This window comes from Cynocephalus volans, chromosome 1, assembly GCF_027409185.1.
Source record: "Cynocephalus volans isolate mCynVol1 chromosome 1, mCynVol1.pri, whole genome shotgun sequence".
NCBI classification, from domain to species: Eukaryota; Metazoa; Chordata; class Mammalia; order Dermoptera; family Cynocephalidae; genus Cynocephalus; species Cynocephalus volans.
This window is the reverse complement of record NC_084460.1, coordinates 31,772,392-31,791,426: the sequence shown is the minus strand read 5'-3', so window position 1 is coordinate 31,791,426 and position 19,035 is coordinate 31,772,392. Positions and strand designations below refer to the sequence as shown.

Below are 19,035 nucleotides of genomic sequence, written 5' to 3'. Positions count from 1 at the left end.
GCTGTGTTACAATTCTTTATCTTACAACAGAGACTATAGCCTGGGGGAAATTTCCTGTCCTTTGCAAGGTCAATATTTGAAACTGCAAAGTTTTGGAAAACCAGGCCCTGTGAAGTACATTTGCTTTATGCATGCTCCACAAAAATCAAGCCCTGGGACAGACTGACTCCCATTGTCAGGAACTAGAGATGTGTAATAGGGACTAGACTCGGGAGAGGAAGGAAATAAGGCCCCTTTAAATACCCGGAGGCTATTTTGTGGAGGATGAGCCAGGCTTGATCAGCAAGAAGTCCAGCCTGGCCAATCTACGCTCAACGTGAGGAAGAAATTTCTAACAGAGCTGTCTGAAATGGAACAGACTCCTTTGACAAAGAGTACGCTCTGTACCCCTGGGGACACAGTAGAAGTTGGGGTTCTTCTTGACAGGAAGGCAGAGAAGAGATGGCTTTTTTGTTTGTATGCTTGCAAAGATAGGCTTCCCTGGGTGGCCCGTAGACCCTGAACTCTGTTCATATTGGTGTTAATTTTGCACAGGAAATTCTGTTGTACTTTCATTGATCTCTGTCTAGGTAGAAGAAATAGACAGATTATGTATCTGGATTAGAAGTAAAGAAAAGATTATTTACCAGCTGAGAATGCAGCTGGACTCACCCAGCATATAAACAAGACAGGGTTCAATTCCTACCCACCAGGACATGGACATGAACGGCACATGCCCAGCGTGTCCTTTATTTTTCACTCCTGGGTCCAACTTGTCCTTTCTCCCTTATTGATTCACAGTGGAGAAACTGGGTCTGTTCCATCTCTACCTTCAATTGGGACTGCAAGTACTGGGTTCCTTGGAAAGAATTTCCATCAGAAGAAAAAAACAACTCAGAAGTCATGGGATGCTCATTACAGAGGGGAGCAGCTTGAAAATGTTAATGGGCAAAAGACTGGAGTGAAGTGGTCCTTGGGGCAACATGGGGATTGTGACTCTGATGCCATTATTAGTATCATAATGATACTTTTAATTTTGGGGTTATGCTGTTCTGGGCCGAGAACAGCACTGAGCTGATTCTAGGCCAGGCCTCACTAAGTGTGCTTTTCTGCTCCTCATTCTCTCCAGGAAAGACAAAAGCGCAGCCTTCAATGTGTATGCCCCTCATGCCAGTCGTGAACATCATACCAGATAACAAGACTGAGTGTTAACGAGCTGCTCAGGTTTGAATCCAGGCTCTGCCACTTCCTACCTGTGACCTTGAACAAGCAATGTGATCTCTCTCTATACAACTTGGTTTTCTCAACTGAAAAATGAGAGCAATAATAATAGTACTTACTCATAGGGTTATTGTAAGGATTAAATTAGATAGTTCAGTACCAGGCACACAAGAAGTATTCTGTGTTAACTAAAATTATCATTATCTCATTTAATTGCTGACTTGCAACAACCCCAAGATTTAGATACTATTATCTATAGACAAAGAAATAAGGCTTAGAGAGGTTAAGTCTCTTGCCCAGTGACACAGAGCTGAAATAAGTGGTCAAGGCAGAATCTAAACCTGGGTTGGACTGATTCCAAACCCAGGCTCTTATCTACTGTGCTATAACTGTCTCCCTTAGATGGGTAGAATTTTCTAAAGAGGCTCAGAGTCAAAAGGGCCCAGCAGGACTGGCTGGTTAGCTCAGTTGGTTAGAGCTGGTGCTGATAACGCTGAGATAGGGGGTTCGATCCCTGGTTCGATCCAGGGTTTGGCCAGCTGCCAAAAAAAAAAAGAAAAAACGGGCGGGGGGGGGTGCCCAGCAACACGCAAAGATATAGGACATCAGAGCCAGAGGATTCATCCTGCCCCTTCGTCCTTAAGTGGGTTACCGAGGCCCTGAGAAAAGAAGTAGCTGACTGCCTCAAGCGGCCTGTGAGTTACAGGCACAGAATCCAGGTCCTAAATATCAAACCTAGGACCTCTCTAGGCTGCCTTATGCACACACCCATCCCTGTGTCTGCCATTTCCACTCCCTTCCCAGAATCCCTGACATTTCTCCGTGTAAGTCATATCCTCTTTTCAACCACAATCTGGACCCTTCTATCTGCCAAGAGCGAGCTTACTTTATCTTTGGGCCCAACATCTTTGGAAGACTATCTTCTGAGGTATTGATCTTTCTACTGAAGCTTGTTCCTTGTTGCACCCAGGTTTTCTGGAGATGCGGAAGTTTCAAAAGGCTAAAGTCTTGTAGAGGATATGATTTGATCTGGAATTCCTTAAATCTCTCCACAGGAGAGAGTCCTGTTAGAGAAAGCACAGGAAAACACATTAATGAGTCTTTGCGTGTATGATGATAGGGTGGTAGTGGTGAAAGAATATCACAGCAACCTGCCTGGATAGTCTGATACATGGGAGAATAAAAACAAAAAGAAAAGAAAAACACTGTGGCCTCCATGTAGTATCTCTCTGTGGCAGGCCCTGTACTGTAGCCTTTACATCCATTACATAGAGACAAGTGTGATTAGCCTAATTTAAGAGAGAAGATGAACAGCAGAGAATTCAAGTCACCCAGAAAAGGGTTGAAGCTTGGATTAAAACTCAGATTTACTTGATTCAAAGCTTATATCTTTCCACTGACTGATCACATTTATCTTGGCTTTCATATTGGGGCAGGGGCAGGGGCAGCAATAAAAGATAAATGGATGACTAGCCATAGAAACTTGTACAAGTCACATAATCTCTTGGAGCCCTTGTAAGACTATTGTAAGAATTACAGATAAACCATGTGATATGCCTAACATAGTGCTGGCTATAATAGGCCCGTTATGAAAGTTACTAAAAAGATCTCCAAGAAAACACTACTCAGAAATAAAAAGAAGCAAAAGTACTGAAAAACACTATACCAAGCGAAAGAAGCCAGATACAAAAGAGTCTATACTCTATGAGTCCATTTATATGAAATCCTAGGAAAGATAAATCTAACTTCTAGTGATAGAAATTGGTTGCCGAGGGCCAGGGGTGAGGGGTAGAGATTGACTGGGAAGGGGCACAGGGGAACTTTTTGATGTGATATAAATGTCTATAACTTGATCGTGCTGGTTACATGAAGGTATAAATTGGTCAAAATTCATTGAACTACACATTTTAAATGTATGTATTTTACTGTATAAAAATTATACCTCAATAGTTGATTTTAAAAAGATCTGCAGTGTTAGAATCAACTCTTAAAATTAATATTAACAGAAATAAAACCAAACTCCACAAGGAGTAGGCCTGGCTTAACAGAGCCATATAAAAATCTCTGAGTATAACCTTGTGAAAGGTATTTCAGCAATATCTATCAATATTTTAACTTTTTTTGTTGTTGGCTGGTACAGGAATAGAACCCTGGACCTTGGTGTTATCAGCATCATTCTCTAACCAACTGATCTAACCAGCCAGCTTCAATATTTTAATTGTTCATAGCCAGTACACAGTGGATCAATTACTTGATCGAGCAATTCTAAGAATTTGTCCAACATGTTTCTTTGCATAAGGATGCAAAGATAAACACACCAGGACATTCACCACAGTAGGATGAAAAACTGGATAGTGAAAAATTGGAAATAACTCAAAATATCTGTAAAAGGTAATTGGTTAAATTAATTACATTATATCCAGATAATAGAATAAAAGTCAGAGCATGGTACTGATAACACCAAAGTCCAGGATTCGATCCCTACACTGGCCAGCTGCCAAAATAAATAAATAAATAAATACTTAAAAAAGATAATTGTTTAAAGCAAAAGTAATAACCATGTATTGTAAGGTTTTTAACATATGTGAAAGTAGAATACATGACAATAACAAAATATTTGGGAGGAGAGAAATGGAAGTATACTGTTGTAAGGTTCTGATTCCATATGTGAAGTAGTATCTTATCACTTGAAGGCAGACTGTGATAAGTTAAAGGTATACACAGTAAGTCCTAAAGCAACCACTAAAATAATATATTAATACAATAATATAATAAAGAGATAGCTAATGAATCAACAAAGAAAATAAAATGAAATCATATAAAATAATCCAAAAGGCAGGGAAAAAAAAGTAAAAGGGAACAGAAGAGACAAACAGAAAGATGGTAGATGATTTCAACCCAACTATAATCAATCGTAATATTAAATGTAAACAGTTTAGACAACTCAATAAAAAGGCAGAGATTGTCAGATTAGATTTTAAAAATAGGCAAATACCCAACTGAAAGGTTCTGAATATAACTGGCACCATTTTAGGCAAGGCCAAGCACAAAATGGCCCAATCTCCTCCCCTCTTGCCTTTACAAGAAACCTCATGATTTCTGAGAAACAGAAACCCTTTTGCTTCTGCAAGGGTGCAATTCTCAACCCTGGTCACATAGCTTGTGCATTAGCATAATGCTCCTCCTTGATTGTATCAGCCAGCCCTTGGCACCCTATATAAGCTCTCTCACTCCCACACCTGGTGCTGTCTTCCATTTTGAGGGTAGCTCTGGGCTGCCATCCACTTTGAACGCAGCCCAGCGATTCTTTTCCTTTAATAAAGCTTGATTGGTACCAAGCGTTTTGGCTCACTTTCTTTCATTTTGGTGCCGAAACCCAGGAAGGGTTCTGGCCAATGTTCTTGGATGATCCCCACCTGGGTTGATTGGGCCTCGGCCACCCTTCCTGGACCTGCCAAACCGGGTACATTCGGGACTCTCTCCTTTTGCTGTTTCAGACCAACACATCCAACACTGGCCTCAATGCAGGGTGAGTCAATGGGTCTGTCCTACCTACTTCTACAGGTTCCCCCAACTACTCTCTATGACTACTGTCTACTTGCTATGAAACCCAGGCACCTGGCCAAGGGAACCCCTCTCATGCCCCCCAGCTATTGGAGGATGCTCCTCTAGCTGGTTGGTGGCTTTTCTCTCAAAAAGAAGGCACGCACCAAAGAGGATGCTCCTTGGTGTTATCCTTCTTCTACTGGGACTGATCACCTGCTTTCTCACCCTCTAAATGGGATCCTCACTATCCAAACCTCCATACTCCATGCCCTTGGGCTGTTTCCTGGCCAACTTACTTTTTGGCCTCCAGGGAGACATTAAACCTAAACGTGTCGTTTAATACTGTACTCTGCACTCTATACCTCCAGGCTGTCTACAATCTCTCAGCCTCCAGGAAGACATTAAAACTCGAATGCCTTGTTACAATGGATCACAGTGACCACAAGATGGCACTCTCAATTTAGATACTCTGAGAGACCTAGACAGCTATTGTCACCAAAACGGCAAAGGCTGGAGAGATTCCTTATGTTCAAGCCTTCTTTCTATCTCCAACACAATCCTTCTCTATCAAAACTATCCTACCTTTCAAATTCTCCTAGCTCATGCTCGACCTCCCCTTCTAGACTCGGATCAATCTTCTGATCTGTCAGCCTTCACCTTTTTCCTCTCTACACCCTACCTGGTCTCGAGATGCTTGTCCTCAGCCACCCAACCCCTCTCCTTCTTCCCCTTCATCAGGTGACAACTCCACCTCAGCTCCAACTCCTTTATATCCCCCTCTGTGAAGTGGCAGGGATGGAGGGAATTGTCTGAGTCCATGTCCCTTTTTCTCTTTCGGACCTTTCCCAAATCAAAAAATTACTGGGATCCTTCCAGTCTGACCCAGACACATCTGTCCCCTGAAGACAGGGAGCAGGTCTGAGTAACAGCCCAACAACAGGCAGATAAGGTACATGCTCAAAATCACAGGTGGCCTGTGGGAGCCATTGCCGTTCCTCGCAAGGACCCAAATTGGGACTACCAGGCCGGTCATGGGGACCAGAATCTCTGGGATAACATGATCACACACTTGATTTATGGCCTCCAAAAGGCTACTCACAAGTCAGTCAATTATGACAAACTGAGAGAAATCACACAGAGATCCACTGAAAATCCCAGTGAGTTCCTAACCCATCTCTCTAAGGCTTTACATAAATACACACATATAGACCCAAACTCCCCTGCAGGCAGGGCCCTTTTACACTCACATTTCATTATCCAATCAGCCCCTGATATTCGAAAAAAAAAACAAAAAAATTTGAGGATGGTCCAAATACAACCCAACGAGACCTCCTCAGAGCAGCTTTCAAAGTTTTTAACAATAGAGAGGAGGAGGAGAAAAAGATCATTACAAAAGAGATCAGGCCAAATACCAACTCCTGGCTAATGCCATCCATGGCTCACATACTCCAAAGCTGGCTGCCTCAAGGGGCAAGCCACCCAGGAACTGCTTCAAATGTGGTCAACCAGGCCACTGGGTACAGGGCTGTCCTAACCTCAGGCCTCCTCCTGGGCCCCGTCCTCACTGCAAACAGTCAGGTCATTGGGGGGGGTTGGTTGTTGCACTTGCCAGAGAAGGAGTGGCCCAGTCCCCAACCCACAGCCTTTGGCTTCATGGCCACCCCTACTGGAGCTTCTTGGCTTTGCCCAGGAGGAGGACTGATGATGCCCAGGGCCCAGGCCCCCACAGAGATCACCACATGTGAGCCCAGGGTAACTTGCCTCATAGCAGGTAAGCCAATCTCTTTTGTCATTGATACAGGGGACACTAACTCTACCCTTCCTGAATATGCAGGAACAATAACCCTGTCCTCTATCACAATAGTAGGGGTCACAGAATCAGAATACCATCCACAAATCACTCAACCCCTCTTGTACACCCTACATCACACCCAATTCACACATGAATTTTTAATAATGCCTCAATGCCCAACCCGCCTTACTGGGATGGGACATTCTTTCAAATTCAAAGCTACTCTTATCCTAAACACTTTAACTCCAGCTACAATGCTCCTATTACAGGCCACCCCAGACCTGGCCCCTGAGGCTTCCACCTTCCCCTCCCCCTCAGACAAGGTTAATCCCTAGTATGGGACACTTCTTCTCCCTCCATTACTATGCACCTTTCCCCTATCCTTGTTAAGTTGCAGAACCCTTCTTTGTTCCCTAATGTCCCACAATACCCCATCACTAACAAACACCTAATAGTCTTAAAACCCATCATACACAAACTCATTCCTTCTCATCTCTTACGGCCTACCCACTCGCCTTTTAATACACCCATCCTTCTGGTTATAAAGCCTAAGGGCTCATACCGTTTAGTACAGGACTGTGCCTGACACACGCCATTCCCAACAACTTACTTGGCCAGTACTACCTCAGGGGTTTCAGGACAGCCCCCACTTCTTCGGCCAGTCCTTAGCTCAAGACTTATCTGAACTTCCTCCAACCCCTAGCACTTTAATACAATAGGTGGATGACCTCCTCCTTTGTAGCCCCTCCTATGAGGATTCACAGGCCCACACTGTTGCTCTCCTTAATTTCCTGGGCTCCAGGGGATATCGAGTGTCCCCCAGCAAAGCCCAAATTTCTTGTCCTTTGGTCACCTATTTGGGAGTCCAACTCAGCCCCCCCAACACCAGAAAAATAACGGTGGATCACAAGAGTCTAGTTTCTGAACTCCCTACTCCTACCACTAAGGGTGAAATCTTTTCTTTCTTGGGCCTTGCAGGGTATCTTTACCTATGGATTTCTAACTTTGGCGTGCTAGCAAAACCACTTTATGAGGCAGCCAAGGGGGATCCTGCCGTTCCTTTAGATCCCACAAAGCCCATTCATTCTCCCTTCCAGTGATTAAAAGCCACTCTCCTCGCAGCCCCAGCTCTATCCCTCCCAAGCCTATCTCATCCTTTTATCCTATACATCACCAAAACCCAAGGATTGGCAGTCAGGGTTTTGGGACAAGAGGCAGGACATATTTTCTCCCCAGTTACATACTTCTCTGAACAACTAGACACCACAGCCTGGTGATGAGCCTAAAGGATGAGCTCCCTGTTTATGGGCCTTGGTGGCAGCTGCCCTTTTAGCACAAGAAAGCTCTAAACTAACTTTTGGACAACAAACAGTCAAGACCTTCTCAGCCATAAGGCCAAGTCAATTTTCTCCCTTTCCCGCCTACAACTTATCCACCTTACTTTCATTGAAAACTCCCAGTTCTCCTTTAAACCTTGCCCTCCATTAAATCCAGCCACTCTCATCCCAAAACACTCACAACCCTTAGAACATAATTGCATGGAGGCTTTAACCTCCTTAACGCATGCTCTCACCTCAGAAATCATCCCTCGTCTTGGCCTACCTACCAGTCACTCACTCGCCTAGGAGCTGTCCCCCACAAGCCCGCAGGCCTCAGTCCCTTTGAACTTATGTATGGTAGACCCTTCACTCTCACACCTCTCCCTTCCAGCTCATTACCTTTAGACCAGTATCTCCCTACTCTTTGGCTCATTAGGGATCTTCTTAGGAAACAGGCCAACCTTCTATTACCTCATCCTTTCCCCACCAACCCCTCAGACTTTAAACTGAGCCTGGGACAGCAAGTGTATATTAAAACCCAAATCGTGGGGCTGGCCCATGGCTCGCTTGGGAGAGCGTGGTGCTGACAACACCAAGTCAAGGGTTAAGATCCCCTTACCAGTCATCTTTTTATTAAAAAAAAACCAAAACCCAAATCCCAAAGCCCCTCTCACTGTGTTGGGAAGGGCCTTATACAGTACTTCTCACCAACCCCATGGCAGTAAAAGTACTAGGAAAGGCCCCTTGGTATCACTTATCCTTGGTAAAACTAGCACATGAGACTTTACCCAAAGAATCTGTTAAAACCAAGCCAGAGGGGCCCCTCTGCTCAACCCCCAACCCAACATCTCCTTACACTTCATCCATTTAGGACCCACAAAACTGAAAGTCTCTAGGACCTCCACTCACCCCCCAATGCCAGAAGGATGATCTTTCCTCCGATGATTATTCTCTCACTCTCGCAGGCCTGTTTTACGTCCTTTGCACAAGAGCTACTCCAAGACTGGTCCCAACCTGCTATCACGAGTTTGCCATCGTGGTACATAAGTATATACCACCCCGTGTCCCTAATCTTTATTATACTATCTTTTCTAGTACTTGCTACAGGATTGGCCAGTGCTGCCCCAAAGGAGTGTAACATTATAGAAAGATTTCTCCTGGCACTTCTTTACCTCCTATCAGTAGGATGCTTCTTAACAATTTCATTGTGGCAATGTCCCCTTTAAATTCTTTTGGCTCCCTAACCCTTTGCATCCTTCCCGTGTTTCTCCTCCTATCTCAATTCTCCCCCTTACCTGGAACATGGAGGTTCCAGGTCCAGAGGGACAATGCAGTCCTCAATGAATTAGACTGGTCTCCGAGCGACTCATCTGTCTCCCATTTCGTGAGAAACTTTTTGTGGTCACCCCCCCTCCCTGTCGATGCAGCCCGCAACATTTCCACAAAGGTCTCTTCATTTTCCTCTAAACTCACCTCAGTGGGGACTGTCAGCATTATGTGGGGCCTCCTCACACGCTGCCTCACTAACACCAAACGCTACCACTCACTTACCCCCTCCTCATCCATGCCCTAAAACTGGAATATATTTTCTTTGTAAAACTACGTTATCCTGTTGCCTGCCCCCTAATGCAATTTCTTGCATATTCGTTTGGCTCATCCTGACATCACGGTCCAGACAGACTGAGGGATGGAGATGGGACTGGAACTAACTTTGGCCCCCCCTCAGGAAGTGCACCCCGCTCCTGTAGGGCACTAATTGTACCTTTTTAATTGGGGCAGGGACCCTTCCTGCAACTGGGACTGGCATAGTGGGCCTTGCTACTGCCTCTCAATTCTATCAAAAACTCTCAGAAGAACTAAGTATAGATAGCATCTCCTCCCTAGAGCAACAGGTCACCTCACTCGTAACAGTCACTTTACAGAAGAACCATCTGGCCTCTGACCTCCTTACAGCCAAGAAGGGAGGCACCTGCCTCTTCTTGTGGGAGGAATGCTGTTATTACATAAATGAGTCCGGGGTGATCCAAAACAACTTAAACCATTTAAAGGCAAGCATTGATCACTGACACAAAGGGTTACAAAACACAAACACACTTTGGGGGTGGCCCCAGTCACTGAGCTCTTGGATACCCTGGCTTATGCCCCTACTAGGACCCCTAACTGTGCTGGGACTCATCCTACTTTTTGGTCCCTGTCTCTTTGGTGTTTCTCTAATTTCTTGCAGTAACATATGCAGGCTTTCACCATCCAAAAGGTCGCTGAGTTGTTCCTGCGAGGAAGATATCAGCCCCTCATAATCAGCAACCCTTCCCCAGAAGAATACAGCCTCCCCACATGAAACCAATACCCTGCCACCTAACTGTTTTACCTGCCACATAAATCTTTTATTTTTTTCATATTTTCACCCATCTCCAGCAGGAAGTAGCTTCAGAAGAATGAGATTTTTGCCCCCTTTCCCTTCCCCCTATACTTAAAAGGTGGGAATGATAGGTTCTATCATTCCCATATAATATAACTGGCACCATTTTAGGCAAGGCCAAGCACAAAATGGCCCCAACCCCTCTCCTCTTCCCTTTACAGGAAACCTCATGATTTCTGAGAAACAGAAGCCCTTTTGCTTCTGCAAGCGTGCAGTTCTCCACCCTGGTCACATAGCTTCCGCATTAGCATAATGCCCCTCCTTGATTGTTATCAGCCAGCCCTTGGTGCCCTACAGTTCATATAAGCTCTCCCACCCCCACACCTGGTGCTCCCCTCCATTTTTAGCACAGCCTGGCATATTCTTCTCCTTTAATAAAGCTTGATTGGTACCTGGCATCTTGGCTCACTTTCTTTCACCAGCTATATGCTGCCTTTAAGAAAACTGCTTTAAATATAAAGCCACAAAAAGGTAAACATAAAAGGATGGAAAAGATATAGCAAACACATATTAATCAAAAGGAGTAGCTAAATTAATATCAGAAAAAAATGTGTTTTAGAGCAAAGAAGTCCAGGGACAAAAAAGTTCAATCCTAAACATTTATGCACCTAAGAAGAGAGCTTCAAAATACTCATACATGAAGCAAAAACTGATAGAAATACAAGGAGAAAAATGTATCTACAATTGTAGTTGAAGATTTTAACAACCTTCTCTATTAACAATTGATAGAGCAAGTAGAGAGAAAGTCAGCAAGGATATAGATGACTTGACCAGCACTATCAACCAACCTCACCTGATTATCATTCATAGAACACTGCACCCAAGAACAGCATTTCAAATGCAAATGGAACATTTACCAAGATAGACTATGTTCTGAACCATAAAACAAGTTTCAATACATTTAAGAGGATTCAAATCATACAAAGTATGTTACTTTGGAAATCAATAACAGAAAGATGGCTGAATAATCCCCAAATGTTGGGAAACTAAATAACACCCTCCTGAACATTCAGTGGGTCAAAGAAGAAATCAAAATGGAAATTTAAAAGTATCTTGAACTGACTAACAATGAAAACACAGCATACCAAAATTTGTGGGATGCAGTTTTCTCTCTGGCACATTGGCAGTGGAAAAGAGAGAAAAAGAAATGGCACAAGAACTGACATTTACCTAGTACCTCCCAGGTCCCATGCATACATGGCCTCATTCAGCCTTCCTAGTAGCCTGTGTGATAATAATAACGACGTCTTCTACATACTAATGCATCTAGCTAGTGTTCTAAGTGTTTCATATGTTAATTCGCTTAATGTCATAACAATCCTATTGCTACCGAAACCCCAAAGGTCTTTTTGCATGCCACTCAATAGCCAATAATTGAGAGACAAGTGTTGATGTAAGGAAAGGTAGCCTTTAATCAGGAAGCCAGCAGCCTGGGGAAGTGGTGGACTCACTGAACAGAAGTGACTCCACTTTGATAAACTTCTAAGTTAAAAAGGGTTTTTTTCTTACTCTTGCAACCTGAACTGCATGGCTTGCAGCTGGACATTAGAATACAACGATTCTTGTTCACGTGATTGCTAGAACATAATGACTTTTGCTCACACTGTACACAGAATAATTATAGAAGAAATTATTAACCCAGGTGGCCATTCTTTACTAGCTTACTAACTAGATCTTTTTGAGGTTAACAGGAACTGAATCCATGACTTGACTTCATGGAGGACGGTCACCATGAAACAGCTCCCACCAAAGAAGTTCTTTGTTGTTTACTTGCGATTTTCCTGCACGTCCCTGCTTAGATCACCATGAATCAGCCCCCCTACCACCTGTCCCTATAAAACCCTTTGGCAAGTCTGGGAAAAGCAGAGATGGTCTTTGAGACATGAGTCCACCATTTCCCCAGGCTGCCAGCTTCCTGATTAATGGCTCCCTTTCCTTACACCAACACTTGTCTCCCAATTATTGGCTATTAAGCAGCGAGCAAACAAACCTTTGGGCTTTCGGTAACACCATGATGTAGGGACCATTATTCACATTTGTAGACTCTGGTGGCACTGGTACACAGGGACATACAGTCACCTGTTCAGCATGACACAGCTAGTAAGAAAAGGACCCTGTATTCAAAAACAAGCAGTGTGGCTTGTGAGCCTATGCTCTTAACCATGACACCATGACAGAGAAACCAGGCCCAGAGACTTTAAGTACCCACCAGAGTTACCCAGCAAATAAATAGGATTCAAACCCAGTTTTGTCTAGCACCAAGCTCTCTTTTTTCCCCTCTGCCTCTCCATGTTGGCCTCAGTTCTAATCTCAGGAGGAGGACTGGCTCCATCTGTGAGGAGATCCTTAGGGAGAAGGGTCCGGGATCATGCATAGATAATAATCTCAAAGGATTGTCAGGAAGCATGTCAGTACTTGGTACTGGTAAGATGTAGGACACCTGAGCCACTGCAAATGTCTGGGGTTCTTGAACTAGGTGGACAAAACAAAAAGATCTCTGGAGGATGGAAGGGCAAAAGAAAGGAAAATGCCATAATTGAGTTGTGAATGGAAATAACACTTCCCTAGAATCAGGAAGCCTGGTTATCACCCTGGCCAGTTCTAGAGGCTGTTATCTGACAACTTCTATATCTTACAACAGGAAATGGAGAATGAGGAAGGCTGGAGACATTTACGAAGAAAAGAAAGTCTGGGCTTTGGAATCAGTTGGGCCTGGGTTAGAATCCCAACTCTGAACTCCTCCATTGCTATTTATTATCCCTATGATGCTTAGACAAGAGATTCACCTGAGTCTCAGTTTCCTCATCTGTAAAATGGAGATGCAATCATAACTTCTGAAGAGCTGTTGTGAGAATTACATACTATGTATAAACAGCCAAGCCCAATACATGGCATATAATCAGAATTCAATAAATGATAGCTGTTATTCATACTTGTTGGGAAAATAGAATAATTTAATCAGGCCCCCTCGCCTTGGGACAGGTTGCGGGGTGGTGCGGTGCATTCTTTGTGAATAGGTTGTGTGGGGTGTGTGTGGGTGGAGTTAGTGCACATGGGTGGCGCCACCACTTTGGCTGGCGTTTACTGCCTCAGGCGGCCGCTGCACCACAAAACCATGCTTTCCAACCTACAGCTTCCAAGGACCTGTTTGCTGGTTACCTAGCTCATAGACCTGTGTGTAAGGGGTCTGGGGACCCAGCCTGGCGTGTGAAGGGTTTGTGACCCAGTCTGGACAGTGGGCTTGAGGGGTCTGGGGGCTTCAGACCCAGCCTGAGCTCAACAATTGGCCCAGTCAGCAGGATTAGGGACAGGTAATAGAGCTCAACAATAGCCGATGTCGGCAGGATTCCAACATTAGCTTAGCGCTACAATACTTATCACTTGATATATGAGTTTGGATAAAGCTCCAGAGAGTGTGCACACACATTCACAGCCTGGGATGTGTCTATAACCAGACACAGCAGCTAAGATATGTTTATCCATTCACTCACTCTGTGATTAGCTTCTATGTACCCGCTGGATGCCAGGTGTGGTACGAGCCCCTGGGAATAAAAAGCCCTTACGGAGATTACATTCCAGCAAGGGAGACAGATTTAATAACCATTTTTGATTCAACTTAATGATCTCAGTGGGGTTAAACACCGCAGAAGAGAAATACAGGGTACTCGAATTGGATGTAATGGGGGATGGAAGACGTTGATCCAGCATGAGAAATCAGGAAGACTTCTCTGTTCTCTGAGAAAGGGATGTTTAGTCTAAGACCTATAAAGCAGAAGAGAACTGGGTGGGAAAAAAAGGGTGGGAGGGGTGGGGATGTGTGAGGGGAGGAGTCAGTGGCCACACGGGAGAACCTGAAGAGCGAAAGGGAAAAGGCTCAAAGGGAGGAAGCTGACGGCTGGCCGGTTAGCTCAGTTGGTCAGAGTGTGGTGCTAATAACACCAAGATCCAGAGTCTGATCCCTGTACCAGCCAGCTGTCAAAAAAAAAGGGAGGAGGCTGAAAAGGAGGGCAGGACTTTGCAGGCCAGATGGTAGAAGAAGGGATCAAACTAGACCTACTGTCACACCCTAGATTTCTAAGATTCTAGGGCTGGGAACTAGAAACGGGATGGGACTGGGCACCCCCTGCTGTGTGCCAGCCGCTAGATGTGGCTGCCCAGTTTACCATGCAGGTGGGTCTTCAGAGGTTCGTTGTCTATCAGCACCAGATGCTGCCAGATCCACTTGTAATACGAAGGGGAGGTCCCAAGGTCTATCAGCCTGAGGACTTCACAGCTGCCCTGGACAAATCAAGGGACACAAACAAAAGGGTTAACCCCTGAGATTCCAGGCAGGCCCAGCTTTGAAGATAAGCTCCCTGTAATGCATTGTATTACCCCATTTTGTTTTATTTGCTTAATGCAAGCAGTTTCAGATTCTTTTTTCTTTTTTTCTTAAATGAAAATGTTATCTACTCATCATAAAAAGTTCAAATAGCTAAAGGGGCATAAGAACTAAATACAATGCTGGCACTCCACCATAGAGGATGTTATTGGGACAGCTGGTGAAACTGATTATGAACTGCAGATTATATATTATATCAATATTAAAATTCCCTGATTTTGATAATTAGTCTGTGGTTAATTTCTGATCTTACAGAATCATCACTAAAGTATATAGGAGTAAATGAGTATGATGAATGATATTTAACTCTCAAATTATATATATATAATGTATATATATCTCCCTTGGTATATATGGGGGATTGGTTCCAGGACCTCCCTTGGATACCAAAATCCACAGATGCTCAAGTCCCCCATATAAAATGGTGTACTATTTGCATAAAAACTATGCACATCCTCCCATATACTTTAAATCATCCTTGATTACTTATAATACGTAATGTAATGTATATACTATGTAAATAGTTGTTATACTGTATTGTTTAGGGAGTTTAGGGAATAATGACAAGAAAAAAATGTTTCTAGTATTTTCCACTGAGAACCCACAGATACAGAGGGTTGACTGCATACATTAAAGCAAATGTGGCAAAATGTTGACAATTAGTGAATCTGGGTTAAGGTTATATTGGAGTTCTTTGTATTGTTCTTGCAAATTTTCTATAAATTTAAAATTATTCCAGAATTTAAAATTTAAAAATATTCAAACCAAACAGAAGAACATAGAGAAAGTTAAAACTACATTAATCTTAACACCCAAAAATAACTAGTTGTAATATATTGGTAAATGTTATTTCAAACTTTTCTCTATGAGCATATCAGATGTATTTATACAATTTTCATTAGTGAGTTCATTTATGTTGAGACTCCTCTAACCTTTTTATGAACTCAATAATATATCAAGGACATCTTTTCATGCCAAACAATATGGTTCTACATTATAGTTTTTAATGATTGCATATTATTCCGTGTATACCATAATTTATAAAATAAAAAATAACAAATATTCAGTTCAACAGAAGTCCGATGCTAGGAGTAAATGCTGATTCCATTTATATAAAGTTCAAAAACGGGCAAAAGTAATCTGTGGTGACATAAGTCACAAGAGTAGTTACATTTGTAGGGGAATTTTGTCTGGGAAGGGGCAAAAGAGAGCGTTCTGGAGTGCTGGAAATGTTCCATATCTTGATTTGAATGATGTCCACATATGTAAAAATTTATCAAGCAGTAAAGTTTAGAGTTGAAATCTTTACTGCATATATGTTATACCTCAAGAAAACATTTTTGAAGATTTGTTTATTTTTTAAAATTTTTTTTCCTTAATTTTATTTTGTCGATATACAATGTGGTTGATTATTGTGGCCCATTACCGAAACCCCCCTCCCTCCTCCCTCTCCCCCCATCCCACCCAACAATGTCCTTTCTGTTTGCTTGTTGTATCCACTTCAAGGAACTGTAGTTGTTATGTCTTCTTCCCCCCCCCCCTGGTTTTTGTGTGTGTGTGTGTGTGTGAATTTATTTATTTATTTTTTAGCTCCCACCAATAACTGAGAACATGTGGTATTTCTCTTTCTGTGCCTGACTTGTTTCACTTACTATATAATTCTCTCAAGGTCCATCCATGCTGTTGCAAATGGCAGTATTTCATTCGTTTTTATAGCTGAGTAGTATTCCATTGTGTAGATATACCACATTTTCCATATCCACTCATCCGATGATGGACATTGTAAAGAGTGCTGCAATGAACATTGGAGAACAGGTATACCTTCAACTTGATGATTTCCATTCCTCTGGGTATATTCCCAGCAGTGGGATAGCTGGGTCATATGGTAGATCTATCTGCAATTGCTTGAGGAACCTCCATACCATTTTCCATAGAGGCTGCGCCATTTTGCAGTCCCACCAACAATGTATGAGAGTTCCTTTTTCTCCTCAACCTCGCCAGCATTTATCGTTCAGAGTCTTTTGGATTTTAGCCATCCTAACTGGTGTGAGATGGTATCTCAGTGTAGTTTTGATTTGCATTTCCCGGATGCTGAGTGATGTTGAGCATTTTTTCATATGTCTGTTGGCCATTTGGATATCTTCCTTAGCGAAATGCTTACTTAGCTCTTTTGCCCATTTTTTAATTGGGTTGCTTGTTTTCTTCTTGTAAAGTTGTTTGAGTTCCTTGTATATTCTGGATATTAATCCTTTGTCAGATGTATATTTTGCAAATATTTTCTCCCACTCTGTTGGTTGTCTTTTAACTCTGTTAATTGTTTCTTTTGCTGTGCAGAAGCTCTTTAGTTTGATATAATCCCATTTGTTTATTTTTCCTTTGGTTGCCCGTGCTTTTGGGATCGTATTCATGAAGTCTGTGTCCAGTCCTATTTCCTGAAGTGTCTCTCCTATGTTTTCTTTAAGAAGTTTTATTGTTTCAGGGTGTATATTTAATTCTTTAATCCATTTTGAGTTGAGTTTAGTGTATGGTGAAAGGTATGGGTCTAGTTTCATTCTGCTGCATATTGATATCCAGTTCTCCCAGCACCATTTGCTAAAGGCAGTCTCTTCCCCAGTGTATAGGCTTGGTGCCTTTGTCAAAAATCAGATGGCTGTAGGTGTGTGGGTTGATTTCTGGATTCTCTATTCCATTGATCAATGTGTCTGTTTTTATGCCAGTACCATATTGTTTTGGTTATTATAGCTTTGTAGTATAGTTTAAATTCAGGTAGTGTTATGCCTCCAACTTTATTTTCTTTGCTCAGCATTGCTTTGGTTATGCGTGGTCTTTTGTTATTCCATATAAATGTCTGGATAGTTCTTTCCATTTCTGAGAAAAATGTCATTGGAATTTTGATGGGGATTGCATTGAATTTGTATATCACTTTGGGTAGTATGGACATTTTCACTATGTTGATTCTTCCAATCCAAGAGCATGAGATATCATTCCATCTTCTTGTACCCTCTCTAATTTCTCTCAGGAGTGGTTTGTAGTTCTCATTATAGAGATTTTTCACATCCTTGGTTAACTCAATTTCTAAGTATTTTAATTTTTTGGTGGCTATTGTAAATGGGCAGGCTTTCTTGATTTCTCTTTCTGCATGTTCACTATTGAAGAATAGAAATGCTACTGATTTTTGTGTGTTGATTTTGTATCCTGCTACTGTGCTGAAATCATTTATCACCTCCAAGAGTTTTTTTGTAGAGGCTTTAGGCTGTTCGATATATAGGATCATGTCATCTGCAAACAGGGACAGTTTGACTTCATCTTTTCCAATCTGGATGCCCTTTATTTCCTTCTCTTCTCTGATTGCTCTGGCTAGTACTTCCAACACTATGTTGAATAGGAGTGGTGAGAGTGGGCATCCTTGTCTGGTTCCTGTTCTTAAAGGAAAGGCTTTCAGCTTTTCCCCATTCAGGATGATATTGGCAGTGGGTTTATCATATATGGCTTTAATTATGTTGAGATACTTTCCATCTATACCTACCTTATAGAGGGTCTTTGTCATGAATGAGTGTTGAATTTTATCAAATGCTTTTTCAGCATCTATAGAGATGATCATATGGTCCTTGTGTTTGATTTTATTAATATGGTGCATCACATTTATTGATTTGCATATGTTGAACCAACCTTGCATCCCTGGAATGAATCCCACTTGATCGTGGTGAATAATTTTACGTATGTGTTGTTGTATTCTGTTTGCTAGTATTTTATTGAGGACTTTTGCATCTATATTCATCAAGGATATCAGCCTGTAGTTTTCTTTTTTGGTTATATCTTTATCTGGTTTTGGTATCAGGATGATGTTTGCTTCATAGAATGAGTTTGGGAGATTTGCGTCCGTTTCAATCTTTTGGAATAGTTTGTAAAGAATCGGTGTCAATTCCTCTTTGAATGTTTGGTGAAATTCTGCTGTGAATCCATCTGGTCCTGGGCTTTTCTTTGTTGGGAGCTTTCTGATAACAGCTTCAATCTCCTTTATTGTTATTGGTCTGTTCAGATTTTCTACATCTTCATGGCTCAGTTTTGGGAGCTTGTGTGTGTCTAGAAATTTATCCATTTCCTCCAGATTTTCAAACTTGTTGGTGTAGAGTTGTTTATAGTAGTCTCGAATGATTCCTTGTATTTCAGGTGAATCAGTTGTAATATCACCTTTTTCATTTCTAATTTTTGTTATTTGAATCTTCTCTCTTCTTTTTTTTGTTAGCCATGCTAATGATTTGTCAGTTTTATTTATCTTTTCAATAAATCAACTTTTTGATTCATTGATCTTTTGTATTGTTTTTTGGGTTTCAATTTCATTAATTTCTGCTCTGATCTTAATGATTTCTTTCTGTCT

At 42.2% G+C, this 19,035-nt stretch overlaps 1 protein-coding gene across 1 annotated transcript in view; it reads right to left on the bottom strand.

The window, feature by feature from the left end:
* CNBD2 (cyclic nucleotide binding domain containing 2) overlaps positions 1–19,035 on the bottom strand; it is a 70,887-nt gene that overhangs the window by 16,666 nt on the left and 35,186 nt on the right. Inside the window, 2 exon segments of the mRNA XM_063091379.1 lie at positions 2,087–2,264; positions 14,440–14,554. Of these exon segments, the coding sequence (XP_062947449.1) occupies positions 2,087–2,264; positions 14,440–14,554 (293 nt within the window).